Source organism: Brachyistius frenatus, unplaced genomic scaffold (genome assembly GCF_029030835.1).
Source record: "Brachyistius frenatus isolate BFR_SWC_R1_liver_20210118 unplaced genomic scaffold, ASM2903083v1 Contig_12, whole genome shotgun sequence".
NCBI lineage: Eukaryota > Metazoa > Chordata > Actinopteri > Embiotocidae > Brachyistius > Brachyistius frenatus.
The window spans coordinates 332,744-349,338 of record NW_027210611.1 but is presented as its reverse complement, the minus strand read 5'-3'; the positions used below and the strand labels follow the sequence as shown (position 1 = coordinate 349,338).

The window sequence follows — 16,595 nt, the reverse complement described above, 5'->3', positions numbered from 1 at the left end:
ATACATATGGAGTAGATGAGTGCACCTTCGCTTTGCCCCGAGTGTGCACAATGTACAGAAGCCAACAACAACTGCCTGCAGAATGCTTAAAAGGTTAATGATGAAATCCAGAGTGTGCACAGGTATGACAGAACAAAATCATTTATAAGAAAATATACATTGTGGAAACACTTTCCTGTGGTTCACCCAAACTAGAACAAATTATTAACTATCCAAACACAACATTTGTATAAGCTCCAAACAAGAATCTCTGCGTAGAACTTTTAACATGAACCGCAGCAAATATGCACGGATTGCATTTTATTGAATCCAAATTCAGTATCACGTCAAAATGATCAAACCTGAATACTTCAAATCTCTTTTGGAACCTCATTTTTTTTATTTTAGCTTTCATTATTTGCAATTGACTAAAGTTATTTATGACTACAACTCAAAGATTCAATTTAGTTAGCTAAGAAGCGACAGGTGCTACTATTTTCTTTTATTAATCAACATGTATTAAAATAGCCGGATATAATTTTACAGCTTGTTGCTACAACTTGAAAAAGAGATGAGCAGCAGATGATATAAAGTGATTTCTGTTTGACAACAACTTTTCTGACACTGAAATAACAGCCGTAGCACATCCTGAAGACCTGAAACCAAATAATAAGTTGTGAAAAATGTTTATTTATTTGATCCACATAGAAAGTGTAACTGGAACGCTCCTGTATTAAATTCCCTGTCATCAGCTGATCACTTCTCTACAAAAACAAAGTTCACCTGTGATCATAGAGTGACGCAACAACACAAACAAATTGACATTTTTCAGTTGTTAGGAATTGAAGTGTTATTGCCACTTCTCTTGAACCATGTACTCTACTTCTTGCCATGTTACAAACTGCAACTGCATAATCCAGCTGCTGCCTTAAAAGCAGTAAAATACTCTAATCTTAAAGGAAAGAGCATGTCACCACACAATCACCTGTTGATGACACAAACATTAGTTCTAAGAAAAACTATCTTTGCTTCACTTAATATCCTCGTTGGGTATATGTTTAATTGGGTTTGGTATTCTGTATGGAGTTAAGTTAGACGTCATTTGTAAAGAAAACACACTCATTGCATTTGTACATTTTATAAGTCAGAACACGTGATCTATACAGATGGGGTTGTGTATTACACTCCATATTAATATGTCCATATATATATATTTTTGGAAATGCTTGCTCTACCATTCTATTTAGGCCATTTTAGCGGTCGAGTCAGCAGCAGTTCGGGAGGACAGAAAAGCCTCTCTGGCCTCATTAGGAGGCCTAGATAAAGAGCTCTGATGGGATAGGCCTGCATCTCATGACTGTCCCAACATGAACACCTTAAACTAGAACAGCTCTGAGATGAAATGGAAATTATTGTGAGACTGGAGAAAAGAGGAGCCAAACTTGTTCAAAACTGAGTTTTATATGAAGTGAAATCCAATTACAAAATAGGATTGTTAAGCAAAACTTACCAGTTGCAGAATATCCTCATCTTTTGGCATCACGCAAAGCTCCAGAAAGTCACCACTGTAGGAAAACCAAAGGAGATTTTAAACCAGGGAAATGCACCAAATGACAGAGAATCAGCTATACAAATATATATGCAACCTTACCTGTCTTGGATCAAGGATATAACCTCACAATAGGCTTTCCCGATGATGCTGGCTCCATTCACCTTCACTATGCGATCGCCTAATAGTCAGGAAAAGACAGCAGTGGTGACATTAGTGACAGAGAAGCCTGGTAAGACTGTAAGCTGACTTAAGAAAACAGAAGCTCTGCCCACGACAAAGAGGAAGTGTGCCTTTAGCCAGAATGTGAAAAAAAAAAGGTAAATATAGTAAGTTTACAGTAAGTTTGGTGGAAGGATTTCTGTATCATCTTAAATGTTAAAATCATTTAAGAAGGCTCCAAAAAGTGGCCAAAAAAAAAGAAAGAAGAGCACCTCCTTGAAACTATATGTCCTGCGGATGTTTCTCAGCACAGTGACAGTATTGTCAGGCCACAACTGAAAACTGCAATACATGTAATTATTTTCCTTTTGCTTGCAATACTGTAGAAAACCTCCTCTACACTATTGTTCTCAGTGTATTTATAGGATTATGCCTCTGCTGTTGTGATGATTTCCAATTTCCGAGCACTTCCTAACACTCTTCAGCAGGTTTTGGGTAATAAAGGAGGCTGATTGCTCGATGACTGATTATTTACCTGTGCAAAGCCCAGCTCCGTGAGCAGGGCCACCTTCCTTGACTTGTTTCACGAAGATAGTGTCCATCGGTTCCAGTTTGTTCCGCTGTCTCCCTGCTGACAGGAGAATAAATTATGCAAATAATACACCGTGAAAACATCAAATGTAAGGAAGGTCAGTTTTGAAAAGGTACATTTTCATCAAGTTTCAGATAAAGATTCCAGTGGACCAGAACTTGCCGACTGCAAACGGTATAATGTCAAAATAGATTGTGAACTTTAAATGTGTAAACAACAACTAGCCTACCAATGAGTACCAAAGAACGCTGCGAGTTGCCTCATGAGAAGAGAGAATGTCTGTGTATGAGAATGAGTGCGAAACTGGGAGGTTTGTCACAAGATTTGGAGGAATGTGAATCAACATTATGACAGCAGAGCGGGTGGTGTTCTGGCCAACACATGCTCAGTTTTGAATAGACAGGGTCATTAATTGAGGGGAAAACAAAATCTCAATAGGGGGAAATTGTGTGGTTTTCAGGAGATGGATAAAAGTCGCTAAAGAGAGAAAAACCTGTTTGCTCATGCTGCTCCTGTCTCCTAGCAGCTGCAGGGCCACAGGAAAAAAAAGAAAAGAAAAGAAAGGAAAAAGAAAGAGAAAGAGAAAGAGAGAGAGAAAGAGAAAGAGAGAGAGAGAGAAAGAAAGAGAGGGACTAAAAGACAGTGAGCTCAACTGCACAACTCCCACTCTTTCCTTATAAACTGAGAAATAGCTCTGGGCATAGCTAAAGAGTGGCTAAAATCCTTCCCCCGGTAGTTATAGTTAACATTCTGTTAGCGAGTCAGTGCAAGATACCTGAGGAACTACAGTGGATGGAAAGATTGACAGCAGGCGTGAGAGCTAAAAACTGTACAACACCTTGTTCAAACATTCTGGCATTATCTTCAAAACAAAGTTACACATTCTTAGTGCCAACCATCTTCCATAACGTAGAGAAAAATAAACTTATGACTGAAAGACCTCTGACACGCGTTTGCCCTGATATTTGAATGTTTTGAATGGAGCACAGGCAAACAAGTGGTTTATTAATCTCTGAAAGCAATGCTCTTAAAACCTTGCGGGCGTCTCAAACACAGACACACTCGTGACTCAATTTTTCCTCCTTTCCACAAACACACGAGATTACTCATGCCGAATCACATCCTGTGAACTTGCATTATGTAATACTGTACAGCAGTCCAATACAACTACAACAGTAAGACACTCTCCCTCTGGTGGCGTACTGTAAGACTGCATCTCTATTTCCTCATTGTTGCTGTTCATAAATCCATACTTCAGCCACTATAAACATTTAAATATATGGTGGATTTGAGCTCTATTTCTGCACTGAGAAAACTCACTGATTTTGTCTTTGCTACCATGAATTAATATAATGAGACCCAATAAAAATGGGCAATAAAAATGTCATAATTCTTTACACTCTGGAGCACCACCCTACCATTGATCATGCATAAACTCATCACCTCATTAGTGCTGCTGGCAAGAAACCATTTTAGAAATATTCCCAGCAATTTGGGGAATACATTTTGTTTGCTTTATTACCCAAAGTTAATTGACACAAACAAGCATATATCCCAAAATGTTGGGAGTGTCCCTTATTAGCAGAGACACCCTGTCCAAGAAAATAAAAACATTGCCAAGTTTTATTTGCACTATTTTAGTCACTCAGCAAAAAGAGGGAGAGCGATTAGTTCCTAGAGTTGACTCGTGTTTATTCTCATTCCTTATAAAGATAATGAAGACTATTTTAAAAAATACTGCAGAATGATTTGTGAGCAAAAACTTACATCAGCACACACTAAATAAAGCCTTCATAAATAAGCTCACTGTTTCAAAACAAACAATGGCAACAACTAATTAGCTCTTACTGAAGGCAAAATACAGGCTGACAGCTGTGAGTGAGGTTAAAGACAGACATTCCTGATGTGAAAAAGGGCGACGAGTTGACAAGCAAAAATTAGATCACTAGCACACCCAAACTTGACCCGAGTCATGACAGAGGAGCTTTGTCTTGGGAAGCAGCCGAGTGTAGTACAATAAGAGAATTGATGGTGCTGTAGCACAGCAGAGGGACCAGAACGGCACATTAACAAGACACAATGTTTCATACATAAATCCACGCATCAGCAAATTTCTTTCTTCAAAATAAAACCACCCTTCATCTGAATGATCAGTTATGTTAACACAAGCAAAGGTCATAGCAAAAAGTCTGAATTATGTTCCTACGGTTTATACTGTAGAGAGAAAAATACAGATAGAGCTGTTCAGAGTTTACTGGTGGATAATGTTGTTGTTGTTGTTGTTTTACTGCAAACAGAGGTCTAATACCAAACATTATACATGTTATGCTAGAGTTATATTTTCTACATAACCTGAAACCTGATTTTAAGACACAACTTGTTGATGTTTTGATAAATTGTTCTGCAATATTGGTCAACTTCTTAAGAGTACGTGATGTTTTTTTTAGCACAGCGACAATCTATTAGTTGTCATTTTTTATGCCATGCTGTAAACAATATCAACATGGCACTTGGATCTAGTATATCATATTAACAGTTTGACCTTGAGACTCATCACATGAAAAATGATGATTGAGACCACTTTGATAGAAAAACCTTGTTAGGTACTCTTGATATATTAGTCAGTATAATTTTCCCTACTTAATAACGGTCTCTATCAGGGTTCAATATATAAAAAAATTCCTCATTGCCCCACTTGGCCACCATGTTAAGTTTTACTGGCCTCCAGCATATTTTCACTGGCCTGGCAGCTAAAAATCAAAACAATGCTTTTTCCATCATTTTGATGATTTATTATACACAACATATACGACAGTGAAATTCTCCTTAGATTTGGTTGTTTATAAGAACCGACAAGATTTGAATTTATGACAATAACATTTCAGCAAGTATGTATAACTGTCATAAACTATTGTATCAAAAAAAGGAGCCAATGCTAAGATTCAGTGTTTCCAACAAGCTTGATAATTTGCTGGTGGTGGTAGGTGGCACAAGAGTTTGGTTGATTTTCCTGCAGACTCGTAGAGTCTAGAAGGGGAGTGTGTAACCAGGTTATTTTCTGCTGCCACAATTTACTGATATTCCATAAAGGTCTCACATGCAGGGAACTGTTAGGTATCTGTGCACAAAGAAGCACCAGGTCACCAGTGTGGTGCGTCCACTCAGGTTGGCCTTTTCTTCTTCCATTCTGGCCTGCTGCCTACTGCCTACTGTGTGCAGCATTATAACGCTGCCAGGATTCTTTAAAATGCTCTGGCTCATCCAAGCCGAAGCAGCAAAGCCCCAGATGAGAAGCATGTCTTCTACATTGTTTAAGTACTTTTAGGTAAAACATAAATCACATATGCTTTAATGGGAGCTGGGCTCTCCTGTACTTTTACATGAAGTATAAATTTGGACAATGAGCAAGCTCCGTGAATGCTTTCCAGCAGTTCCCCGTTGTTGTTGAAATCACAAAGGGGGTCACCCAGAGAGTTCACAATTGGAAATTAGACACCACAAGACCATTTGAGCATGTGGTTATATTTAAAAGGAGTCTCTCTCAGGACAAACAGCTATGTCATGAGCTTTGGAAGATGACCATTAAAAGATATCTATCAAAGTTAAAGCCTATTAAAAATTAAGTTCCTTCCTGTGTTTCCCTGGATGGTGTTTCCCTGTTGAGTCCCTGTGGAAAGAGATTACCTCAAAAATATTTGTTTTACTTTAAGAAAATAGCTTTGAAAGACACGTTCTTGATTTGACTATGTAAGATTGCTGAAGCCTCATTTAACGTCTGATAAAGTATTGAATTTATTTGTACAAATAAGTACTGCGGAGTTTGTCCCCTAAAGACGAAAGGATCGCTTAATGGTATGAAGAGTAGGAATGATTACAGCAGACAACTGATATTTTTGTTTTAAAGCTGCTGTGACATAAACATCTGCATTTGAGTGACTCCTGTGCCGTGTATAAGTAATTAATTATGAATGTCTCTACCTGTTAAGCCGACTTATGATGTTAATAATGTTTTTCCATTATATTTTTTGTTGAATAAAAAATATCTTCTCAAAACTACCAATAGTACTATAATAAATGTATGTCAAAGGAAATGCATATCCTTGTGCTCGGTAAAAAGAATATGCCGTGATACTTTTTTTTATATATTATCACCCAGACCCAAATACTTTCATAACCATAGGTAGTGAGTTCTGAGGAATTTATGGGGTTTCCCTTGTGTAATGAAAACAAAAAGATTACTTGTACATATCATAATTTGCTTCCTCAACATGTGGAAGATGAATTACAGTGGTGTTTTTCTGTACAGCATGTTTCCTCTCTAAAGGAATATACAGTGAATGTCTAATAGAATTATTGACATTTAACTAGATGAAGTCCAGTGACAGCAACCTTTTCATGGTCAACAAATGGCAACAGACGAAAGAGTTTATCCCTCAAACAAGCTACTGCAATATCAACTCACATTAGGATGGAAGAAATTTAAATAGCTCTGTCAATATTTTGTAGACTGGAGTCTAAGTCACAGGAAACAAAAAATCTAAATTAAATATATTCTCGATGGGGAAGCCCCAATAAGAACAGTACATATTTGTTTTCATCATGAAGAACGTCACACATGATTTGGACATTTAATATTGTTTTCTTGGCAGCAATACAGCTTTAGAAATTAGATTTAGACTTTCAAAGGTTTGCTTGATAAAAGTTCAAACAGACAAAGTGGGATATTTTACCAACAGAGATTACACTCATCATTGTGATAATGGATCACTGTCATTAATTAACCCCTTATAGACAGACTAATAAAACCATATCACCATCATATTTCCTCTGGATCTGAATTAAGTTAAAACAGAGTTGTGACTCCACCAAAAGCAAACGAATGATAAATTCAGGTATCATTATTTCTAGTATTATTATTATTATTTCAGGCCCTGCATGATTCCGTTGCTAAATTTGTGCAACAGGATTATTGGTGACCATCTCTGCTCGTGTTTCGTAACAAAAGAGTAACAACCACAAAATGTGTTTTAAAAATGCAGGGGGGCATGCCAAAACGGTGATTTGGAAAACGTTGTTGAAGTTACATTACCAGATATTTGAGATTTTGCTTTCGGTTTAGGTTTAGACAAATCACGATTAACTCATGGGAGGGATTTGATGTGAAGCCGTTTCTCTAATGAGGAGACAAAAAACTAATGTATGCATTGTGACTAACAAGTGGCTAGAGGGGCAAACACACAACCCAGTAAAAACTGAGGCCATCTCTTTCTGACAGCCTTTTTACAGTGAGGGAAAAAAGCAGCAAGAACAACACAGTAAAACAATATGAGGTGGATCAGTGCAGGACAGAAACAGGTCGCGCTGACCAAACCTTTCATGCCTCCACAAACGTCGGTGACCTTTGGGGAGCTACAATGTTGTAACCGCATAAGGAAGCAAAAAGAGTCAAAGAGTAGATGGATTAAGAGTCATTGGAAGTCACAGCCACCGCTCTGACTCAGCAGTGCTGAATGGCGGGAATTAAGAGCAGGAGCGGAGGGTTTTTTTTGCTTACCTCTGCGGCCATGATCTTCTTCCTGTAAAAACACAAAAATACTCAAGTGACTTTGGTGCTCATGGTCACAGTATTTAGTTATCAGGCCTTTTGTTGACTCAGAGTTATCTTACGTGATAAGAACCAAACAATACTTAAGTCTAGGAAACTGCCAATGTCTGATGACAAATATAATCCTGAAATTTACCGGGAAGCAGTGCAGGGTTGACTCCGGTGGGTACACGATGAAGTGCCTGAGAGTGAAGCCGAACCCTTGGGATGTGCGACACAAACGCACAGTTTTCGGCCTCGGCCATGAGAACACCTCCTCTTCTGTTGGGTATTGCGCTGCGGGAGAGCCGGCCGAGCCCCTCCACTCTGGAGAGTCGCTCTAAAGAAAAAGAAAAATGGAAGAAGGAATTCAAACTATTTATACAATTAAGCTATAAAATTAAATCTTTTGTCATGGAATCCTAAACTAGAAACTGTACATGCTGGAAAACCCCAATGCAATAATCCAAAGAAAAATGATAACGGAACAACACGTGTAAAAGCTATTTGAAATTTCCACATTAACAAATGACCTTTTCAGTGAAATTACAGTGCATTAACACCAAGTGTCATTTATGAAATTTGTGTAGAGGCAAATGGGCTTTTGAAAAACATGAATGGCTTTCCAGTGTTTAGTCATTTCACAGCTGGAGCAGAGTGTTTCAGGCTTTAGGGCTGTGGACACCCACTCCTGTGTTTACTGGCTATTTATAGCCTCACACCTCTGTGGTATCATGTGTGCAGCAACAGCCCCTTTGCTCAGATCTCCCCATATCATATTCCCTGTTCCAGTACGACTTTCAGGAACGCCTCTGTTCAACCAGTCTTGCATTTCCACACTGAAAAAAACTATTTCCCCTCATCCTGACTCAAACAGCCCCCACTCCTCCCTCCCCCCTCCCCACTGAGGCATAGACTTTCCCCCACAATGTGAGGAATTTGATGAGCTTGCATTCACGCTATCTCTGCCTGCTCCGATATGTTGAGTAAAATGTCAGAAAACCAGAATGAATTACATGCATGTTAACACAATCAATGATAAACAAGGAATTTTTAAGAGGTTTGTCTTGTTGTGAACATTAAAGCTCCGCTCATCTGACATGTTTGTTTGAAGCAAAGGAGGGCTAAATAAATCGGAACAGCTCTCCCACTTGATCCAGCTGTTGGAGGGAACCATGAATGAGCAAAACCACATTTCAAAAAACAAACAAGAAACAGTTTGTTCGCACCGACTTAAAATCTCAAAAGGTCCCATCTAACTTCTCAGTGTACGTCACAGGATGAGCGTTCAGTCTCACTCAATGGCTCATTAGAAATATAGTGTGTGCCTGGAGGTGCGTACCAAGTTAAAGCATGTTTCACTGTGTCCCTTGAAGCCTTCTCAGCAAACTTATTTTCTTGCGCTTCAACCATATATTTCTGAAAGAGACAACTCACTTGAATCAAAGCTTATTTAAAGTGGCAACGTGACCTATTGAGTACACATAAAGAGTTCAAATGTGCATACTGCAGAGAGAGAGACAACCCATTGCACTTCTGGCTGGCTGGGAAACAGAGCTACAGGTGCAGCTGACACCCATGTATTTTGATGAAACTTACAAAACAGGTTTTACTGCGTATGACCAAGCTCTGGCTGTTCTCAGTTACCAGGACATCCATGCTGAAGTCAGTGTCTGTATAAGCCCCGGGTTCCTTCACAACACTAGAAAACATTTAAATCCCTACCCAGTGAAGTGCTGGGTGATATGACTATAGATCAACTGGATGTTTAAAATGCTGGCATTGTTGCCCTCATGTCTCCAGGACAAGCCAGACGCAGTCTGATTTAGCAGCCAGGGCACAAAGCAATTTCCAACCCTCTGATCTTTAGATGTGGACGTGGATGACAGAAGGGGGTGTGGGCCTCGGGACAGACGCATGCCATGCAGTGTTATCATTGCCACTTGCTGAGTTACTGTTGTGACATTCCAGGACAATAAATTCCATTTCTCACACGGTTTCCTCTTTTCCCTTATTTAATAACAAATACTGCTATTATTAAGGAAGAGAACACACTCCAGTTTGAACCCGATAGACCAGATTAATACTGCTTTCAAATAACTCTGAAATGAGGTCAAAGGGGAATCTACTTAAAGGAGAAAAGTATAACATGGGAAAAAAGGGGTGACAAAGAAAAGCACATGAAAGGAATAACCACTTCAAAATACACACCTATCTTTTCCTGCCCACAAATGAATGCCTCTCGCCTATTTATGAATCACCAGAATGCCAGACTGATATTTGCAGTGGGTGAGGCCGCTGGGAGAAAGTTTTCAGGAGGCATTTGTTCTTCTGCTGGATATCTCTTGGAAATTAAAAGTGACCAGTCCTTTGGGTTTATAGAGTCAGCATGATATACGATATCAGACGACATGCTTTATCTTCAAAGTCACAAACCTCTATTGTTGTCCGAAAATAAATGAAAACACACCCATAAGCAACACCTCCACACTGGCAACTGTTGTTTATTGGGTTAATCCAGTAGTGCTCCTGTGAGTATTTACATCTGCCTGCCATAAATACTCCCCAAAGCACCAAATGTGTATTAATCCACAGATAAAAAAAAATAGTCCGACAAATGCATCAGGTACTAATGTTTGGGTACTATACAGTAACACAGAGCGGCCTGGATAGCTATAAACATTTTAGAAAGACATTTTCTCTCATTTTCTTTTAACAGAGCAGCTGTGGCTACAAACTAAAATCCATTCTTATCCATTCAGACTGAAGTTCTTTACTATCTCACATTATATTTATGCACTAACATAAAAAAAATAAAAATAACTTTCTTCAAAAGTTATTATTATTTGACAAATGGTTCACCATTTGTTCCCGTGTTTAAAGTACCGATCTAAATCCACAGTACATGTGGTCATCTTCCGAGAAATTACAAGGAGACTACGTCAGTGGTTCCCCCACCACGGAGATTAGAGGGCAGGCAAACCAATACCACCCCTAAATTTCAGGGGAATCACTGTAGATGCACAGCTGTTTACACACCGCACATTTTGACATCGAGACGCAAGGTACCCACTGACAAAGAAACTGGAATATCCGCCGTGTCCATTTTTTTAACATGTAGACCAATTATAAAACCCGACTGCATGGCCTGTTTGTCTAAAACCCTCCGCTGACATCACCAAATGACATACTACAAGCACCAGATGACATCAGCTCTAAAAAACAAACAAACAAAAAAAAACAACAGACAAGCACACAACATTAATATGTGAAGAAACCTAGTTCTCTGTGGGCTGCTAAATTCTACACCACATCCCATCCAAACCAAGCACTTGGCTGCAAAAAGCCTACGATAATGACACAGACGGCCACTGGTGCGCCCTGGGCGTTCCAGCCTTGTAGTGCCGGACAAGGTTAGAAGTATCATTACTCAGTCTACGAAGACACGTGGTGTGTTCTGTGCACGCCACACTTCCAGTTGTAACACATGGACGGGACAGAACAGCTCTGTGGCTGCTGTCTATGTGGGATGCCTTTCTAAGATGCTGGCACTTGTATAACAATATTTCTAGCACTGTCACACACACAAAAAAAAGAGCATGACTCTTTGTATCTCTTAACAGCGGAGGACATTGTATGTATCTTGCTACTTGTAGAGTTGAGCAATAAACAAATTTCACACTTACCTGAGCTTTCCATAATTTTTTTTGTGTATAATCAAAAATTGTGTAGCATAAAAAAGAAAGAAAAATACAGGTAGCAAACACTATAATATGAAAACTTGCCCAAAGTGGTGCAATCTAATAAACTAGCCCTGAATTTGTTTTTGTTAGTAAAGCTGGCAGTGTATCTTTATAATGTATCAAATTAATCCACAGTGGTATTGCATTACACAAAGGGATGCTCCCAAACTTATTTACCATCCAAATACAGAAGCCAAAAACAAATGTACATGAATAAGCCATACTGACACCATGCTGCATCTACTGGGCTCGGTAACACTGAATTATTAGGGATAGGTAAATCTAAATGAATAAAAACATTTTGTTAAAAGAAAGGCTGCGGCAGCTTTTAACAAAGAGATTGTACTGCTTATACATGGCACTCTCATTGGTGGCTCAAAATTATTTTGATTTCCTGATGACATTTCTTTCACAAAGTTTCACCAAAGCTGTGCACTGCAAATTTACATTTTAGTCAATATACTGTAAATATGTTCTAATAAGAAGAAATGTTCAAAGATGATGGGACAGTTGCTTTTGCCAATATAACTTATCTGTGAACATTGTTTTGCTTTCAGGAAATATATTTAGTGAGCAGTTGTTCAAAAGGAAAACCTCAGTCAGCGCTCTAAAATATCCCCTTTTGTTTCGTTCGTCTCTAATGACTCACTGCTTAAGCTACTATGCGAGTTATCTAAACACAACACACACACCAAAAAAAAACACACAGGCTTTTCCATTTGGAGATGACATGAATGTTTCAGTACACCATGAGGAAAAACTGAATCATTCAGTCCATCTCTTCTGTTTTCTCCTGAGACATTGCAGACACAACCATAATGCAACAGGAAGTAACAGACTGCTTCTATCCAATTGAACGTCAATTTTCCCTTCCGACTGCCATCAGTTAGCCATATGATGCCTGCGCAGAGGGTTCTGTAAGAGGCAGCCTGCCTAAATGACATAAACACTGAGCTTTAATGAAGCCAAGATCGTGGGGACCGGGGGAGTCTGTCTGTCAATAGCCCCCTACAGCGCTAAATATGGATCATGCTTCATCATCCAAAACAATAATCTATCTCACTCCTCTCTCAATTCTGTTGTCTTAGTCTAACTTAAACAGCAGGTAGACCAATATAGAAAATTGTACCATAGACGTAATCACACAACAGCAGACGGATCAACACCCAATCTAAAATTGCTGTGCTGCTAACACGATATCGGACTGGAGGAATCCAAGTAGAAAAAGGACTTTGCTATTTGGATTCAGCTGCAATGTTTGAATGCCATGCACTATTCAGCTGATAAAGCAGACGAGACACTCCAGTGTGGAGGGGAAAAAAAAATATATATATATATATATATCAGACCACCAGCAATCTCCAAAAACTAAATTTTTGATTTAGACAACAGATAATTTAATTTCCTTTTTTAAAATGTACTACTTGTCAAAAATGAAACTTTTCTCCTGGACCAAGCGCCAAAATGGTTGGGAAAAGATCAAAAGAAGAGAAAAGGCTGAATAACTAGTACAGAATTAGACATGGATGAGCAAGTTAGACAAACTATCAGGAAAAGGAACAGAAGATTCACCAAATACCATTTGCTGTGATACAGAATGATCAAATGATGATCATCTTAAGACCTCGGTTACATTAATCTTAACCAAGTTAGTTGATGAGAATCTCGAAATGGGCTTCACTATGTCTGGGACAATAACTCGTGCTCTTATTGTAATCCTTGCTTCTTGTTTACCACGGCAACAGGGTCATTTTTCTCTGAATATGTAGTTATTAACATCTTTTGACTGATCCCCATCAACCGAGGTCATGACAATTTTTTAAGACACATTTAAAAGAAAAAAAAGAATAATCACCCACCCAGAAAAATTCTGCAGTAATTAAATCCTCAGTGTCATCATTTCCAGAAAATCCCAGCACCAGACACTGCAGGGGGTTTCCGGCTCAAAATTAGCACATGAATTGGTGTGTGTGTGGTAGTCTTATTAGAAGGGCTGCTAAAGGAAGGATTTCCACTCGCGACACTGTACTGAGACTTTCCCATTTGCTCTACTAAAACTTACTAAGACATGTTTCTTGTCTACTGTGTAAAAGATTTTTCTATTTTGTGTCATGTGATGAAAAGTTATGTACGCCAGTATATTGCCTTGAGTTGTTTTCTTGGGATATGTGTCCATTTTCTGCACCAGAACTGCTCTGTGCTATTCAGTTCATTCAATCAATTTATTTAGTAGTGAAGACGGTGTACACAGATGGTTGTGTTAACAAAGATAAGCACATGATCCGAGTTTGTTTTCTTAGCTGTGACCATGAATGAAAACAGGGATGCAAGACAGGCTTTCTCTGTAGAATATGTGCTTCAGTGTGTGTCGTTTTCACAATCTACGAGTCGGCTGTGTTTCTTATCAATGTGCTTGTTTTTATCCTATATGAAAAGGAACTTCTTCAATTGATTTAGATTCTCAAGACTTTCCAAAAATATTAATGTCAGGCCTCTGGACGAAACTCATTCATGTGAATAAATTAGAACACAAACCTAATAAGACCAACTCTATTACTTTGTAATTGATTTACTATCTTGTTGAGGCATTATTTGCTCCCCTGAGCTCTGTCCAATGCTATAAAATCAAATTCAGTACATCTAGCCTGTTCAAAGTAACAACATAATGAACTTTACATCCCTCATTTACAGACGATTCACATTGACACATGGAGTCTTAAATGGCAAGCTGAATACTAGATGAAAGGCAATGGAGGAAATCAAAGATAACTTTAGATTCCATGAATAGGTGCCCTTCAATTTCAAAGACTGCGGGTTGCTACCTCGTTTAAAATGAAGGTCTTCATTCATGCAACAACCTTTCAGAGGAGCAGATGGTGTCCTGTCTGGTATTACAGGGGTCACAGCTTAAAAATCTGAAAGACGGGACTTGAATAAACTGCTTCAGCGCCATTGTCTCCTCCCACTTCCACCAGTGATGAGTTTGATTAAAATTTTTAATTTAATTTCATGGTGCTCTGCAACCAAAACCTGTTTTTTGAGCTGCTTATAAACAACAATCAACCTCAGCTGGCACAAGAGAAAACAGGAAAAATATATAAATCTGATGGTTGTTATGATGAAAAGAACTAAAGCATTGTTGAGATCAAGAGCAAATTCAATTCAATTCAATTAAATTTTATTTATATAGCGCCAAATCACACCATAGGTTATTTCATGGCACTTAACACATTAAAGTCCTTACAGCAAGACTTTACAATATTATACAGAGAAACCCAACAATTTAACAATTCCCAGATAAGCTAGGAGGGAAAAAAACAACTCCCCTTTAAGGGAGAAAAACCTCCAACAGAGGGAAGAAAAAAAAACCTCCCTCTTAACAGGAAGAAACCTCCGACAGATCAACAAATCAACCCAAAGAGGCGTTGTAACAAGAACAAACAGCTGGTCCCAAGTGTTAAACAAATTACTCCCCCACCAAAACTAAACTGAAGGAGGGGAGGCACTGAAGCCTCAGTCAGTCGGCCCTGAAAATCACTTTCATGATCACCATTTAAATATCATTCACACAAAGAACCGAGTCAGAGCTGTGGATTGGTTGGGTTTACCTCACAGAAAGAAGATCTTGCTTGTTGTCTCTCATCATCTTCACAAGAAGGAACCCAGCGAGATGCCATCATTCAACTTCACTTAAAATCCTGTCGTCTGTAAACCCCCACATCGAAAAGGTAGCTCCAGCAGGATGGAGGAAAATGCTTTCCGCTCTCAGTTACACCTCCATTATTGCTGGATTTCTTAGTCCATCTGTTTGGGAGAGATACGTTATTATTAGTGCATTTTGTTTAGATTAATTAAAGGCATATTCGTGAATAAACTGCACTGTTAAAACATTTCACATTGTTGAAGAGTCTGTAAAGCAACACGAATCAATACCTCAGTTGTTTGTAATAGTGGACCATCCGTGCTCAATTCGGGACAATCAGCATTATGCAACGGATCTAAACCAAACTCGACTTTCCGGCAGATGTTTCTGTGTCTTATCTGCACAGACCATTATACTCAGGAGCAGTAAAATAGTCTGACTCAATAAACATGTAATACTGAATGATGAAATATGAGCACAAATAGACTTTAAAAAAAAAAAACTGTAATAAAAGGTTTTCACATAGGGTAAATACACACTCCTACACACACACACACACACACACACACACTGAGTATAACCGTAAATTTTGAGAAAATCTTGAAGACAGTGCTGTGACAAACAATATCATCACTGCATTATTTACCCAACAACAATTTGGCCTAGTTGTCAACAGCGTGAAGCACAACAACGTGGACGGTCAACGCTGCATAATGAATGGCAAGCAACAAGTGGACCACAAACGGGAGGCAGGGCAAAAGGAACACAATTGAAATTAAGTTACAAAAAAAACAACTTATAGGAACTGTGGTTAAAAAAAAAAAAAAAGTATAAATCACCTACACCGTCTGTATTGCCGTGATACATCGGCTGTTTTGGTGCTTTAAAGAGTGAATTACTTGTTAGAGAGACCGATGGGCAACTCGAGCACGAACGGAGGGAGTCGAGCTGTTGTTCTCAAGCGATCAACAAAAGAAGCTTTGCCTTTTGTTACTTTACATAAAATATCACCACGAAAAACTCTACAAGTCCGTACGAGAAACCTACAGCGTCTTTTCCATGTAGAGCGTTTAATGAACGCCGCCTGTAAACCTTCAAAAGTGGGTCAAAAGCAGCGACTAAACCAACTGCGGCGAGAGGCTGTTTAGCGATTAGCATCCGTGCTAACGCCTGGAGTTTAAACAAAGTTACCTGTGTAGTGGAGAAGCGTCATTACAGGCGGGCGACAGCAGTTGTCCATAAAAGCAAGGAGGCGAAGTAAAATCATAGCGTGGGCGCTCCTGTGTGGTCAGGCGTTGTCGTAATTTATTAAATTTGAGTACAACCGACTTCCCGGTGATTAA

At 38.9% G+C, this 16,595-nt stretch overlaps 1 protein-coding gene across 8 annotated transcripts in view; it reads right to left on the bottom strand.

Annotated features, from left to right (window-relative positions):
• arhgap21b (Rho GTPase activating protein 21b) overlaps positions 1–16,595 on the bottom strand; it is a 36,228-nt gene extending 19,633 nt beyond the window's left edge. For 4 of the 8 annotated variants that reach the window (XM_069692002.1, XM_069692003.1, XM_069692005.1 and 1 more), the window contains exons 1-7: positions 16,444–16,595; positions 15,218–15,413; positions 8,024–8,206; positions 7,837–7,858; positions 2,226–2,321; positions 1,631–1,709; positions 1,490–1,544 (exon numbers count right to left, since the gene is read on the bottom strand). In XM_069692002.1, the coding sequence (XP_069548103.1) occupies positions 1,490–1,544; positions 1,631–1,709; positions 2,226–2,321; positions 7,837–7,858; positions 8,024–8,206; positions 15,218–15,289 (507 nt within the window). In that variant the 5' untranslated portion in view covers positions 15,290–15,413; positions 16,444–16,595. The remainder of the gene's footprint in view (positions 1–1,489; positions 1,545–1,630; positions 1,710–2,225; positions 2,322–7,836; positions 7,859–8,023; positions 8,207–15,217; positions 15,414–16,443) is intronic. The other 4 variants (XM_069692004.1, XM_069692009.1, XM_069692006.1 and 1 more) reach the window with 1 other exon arrangement.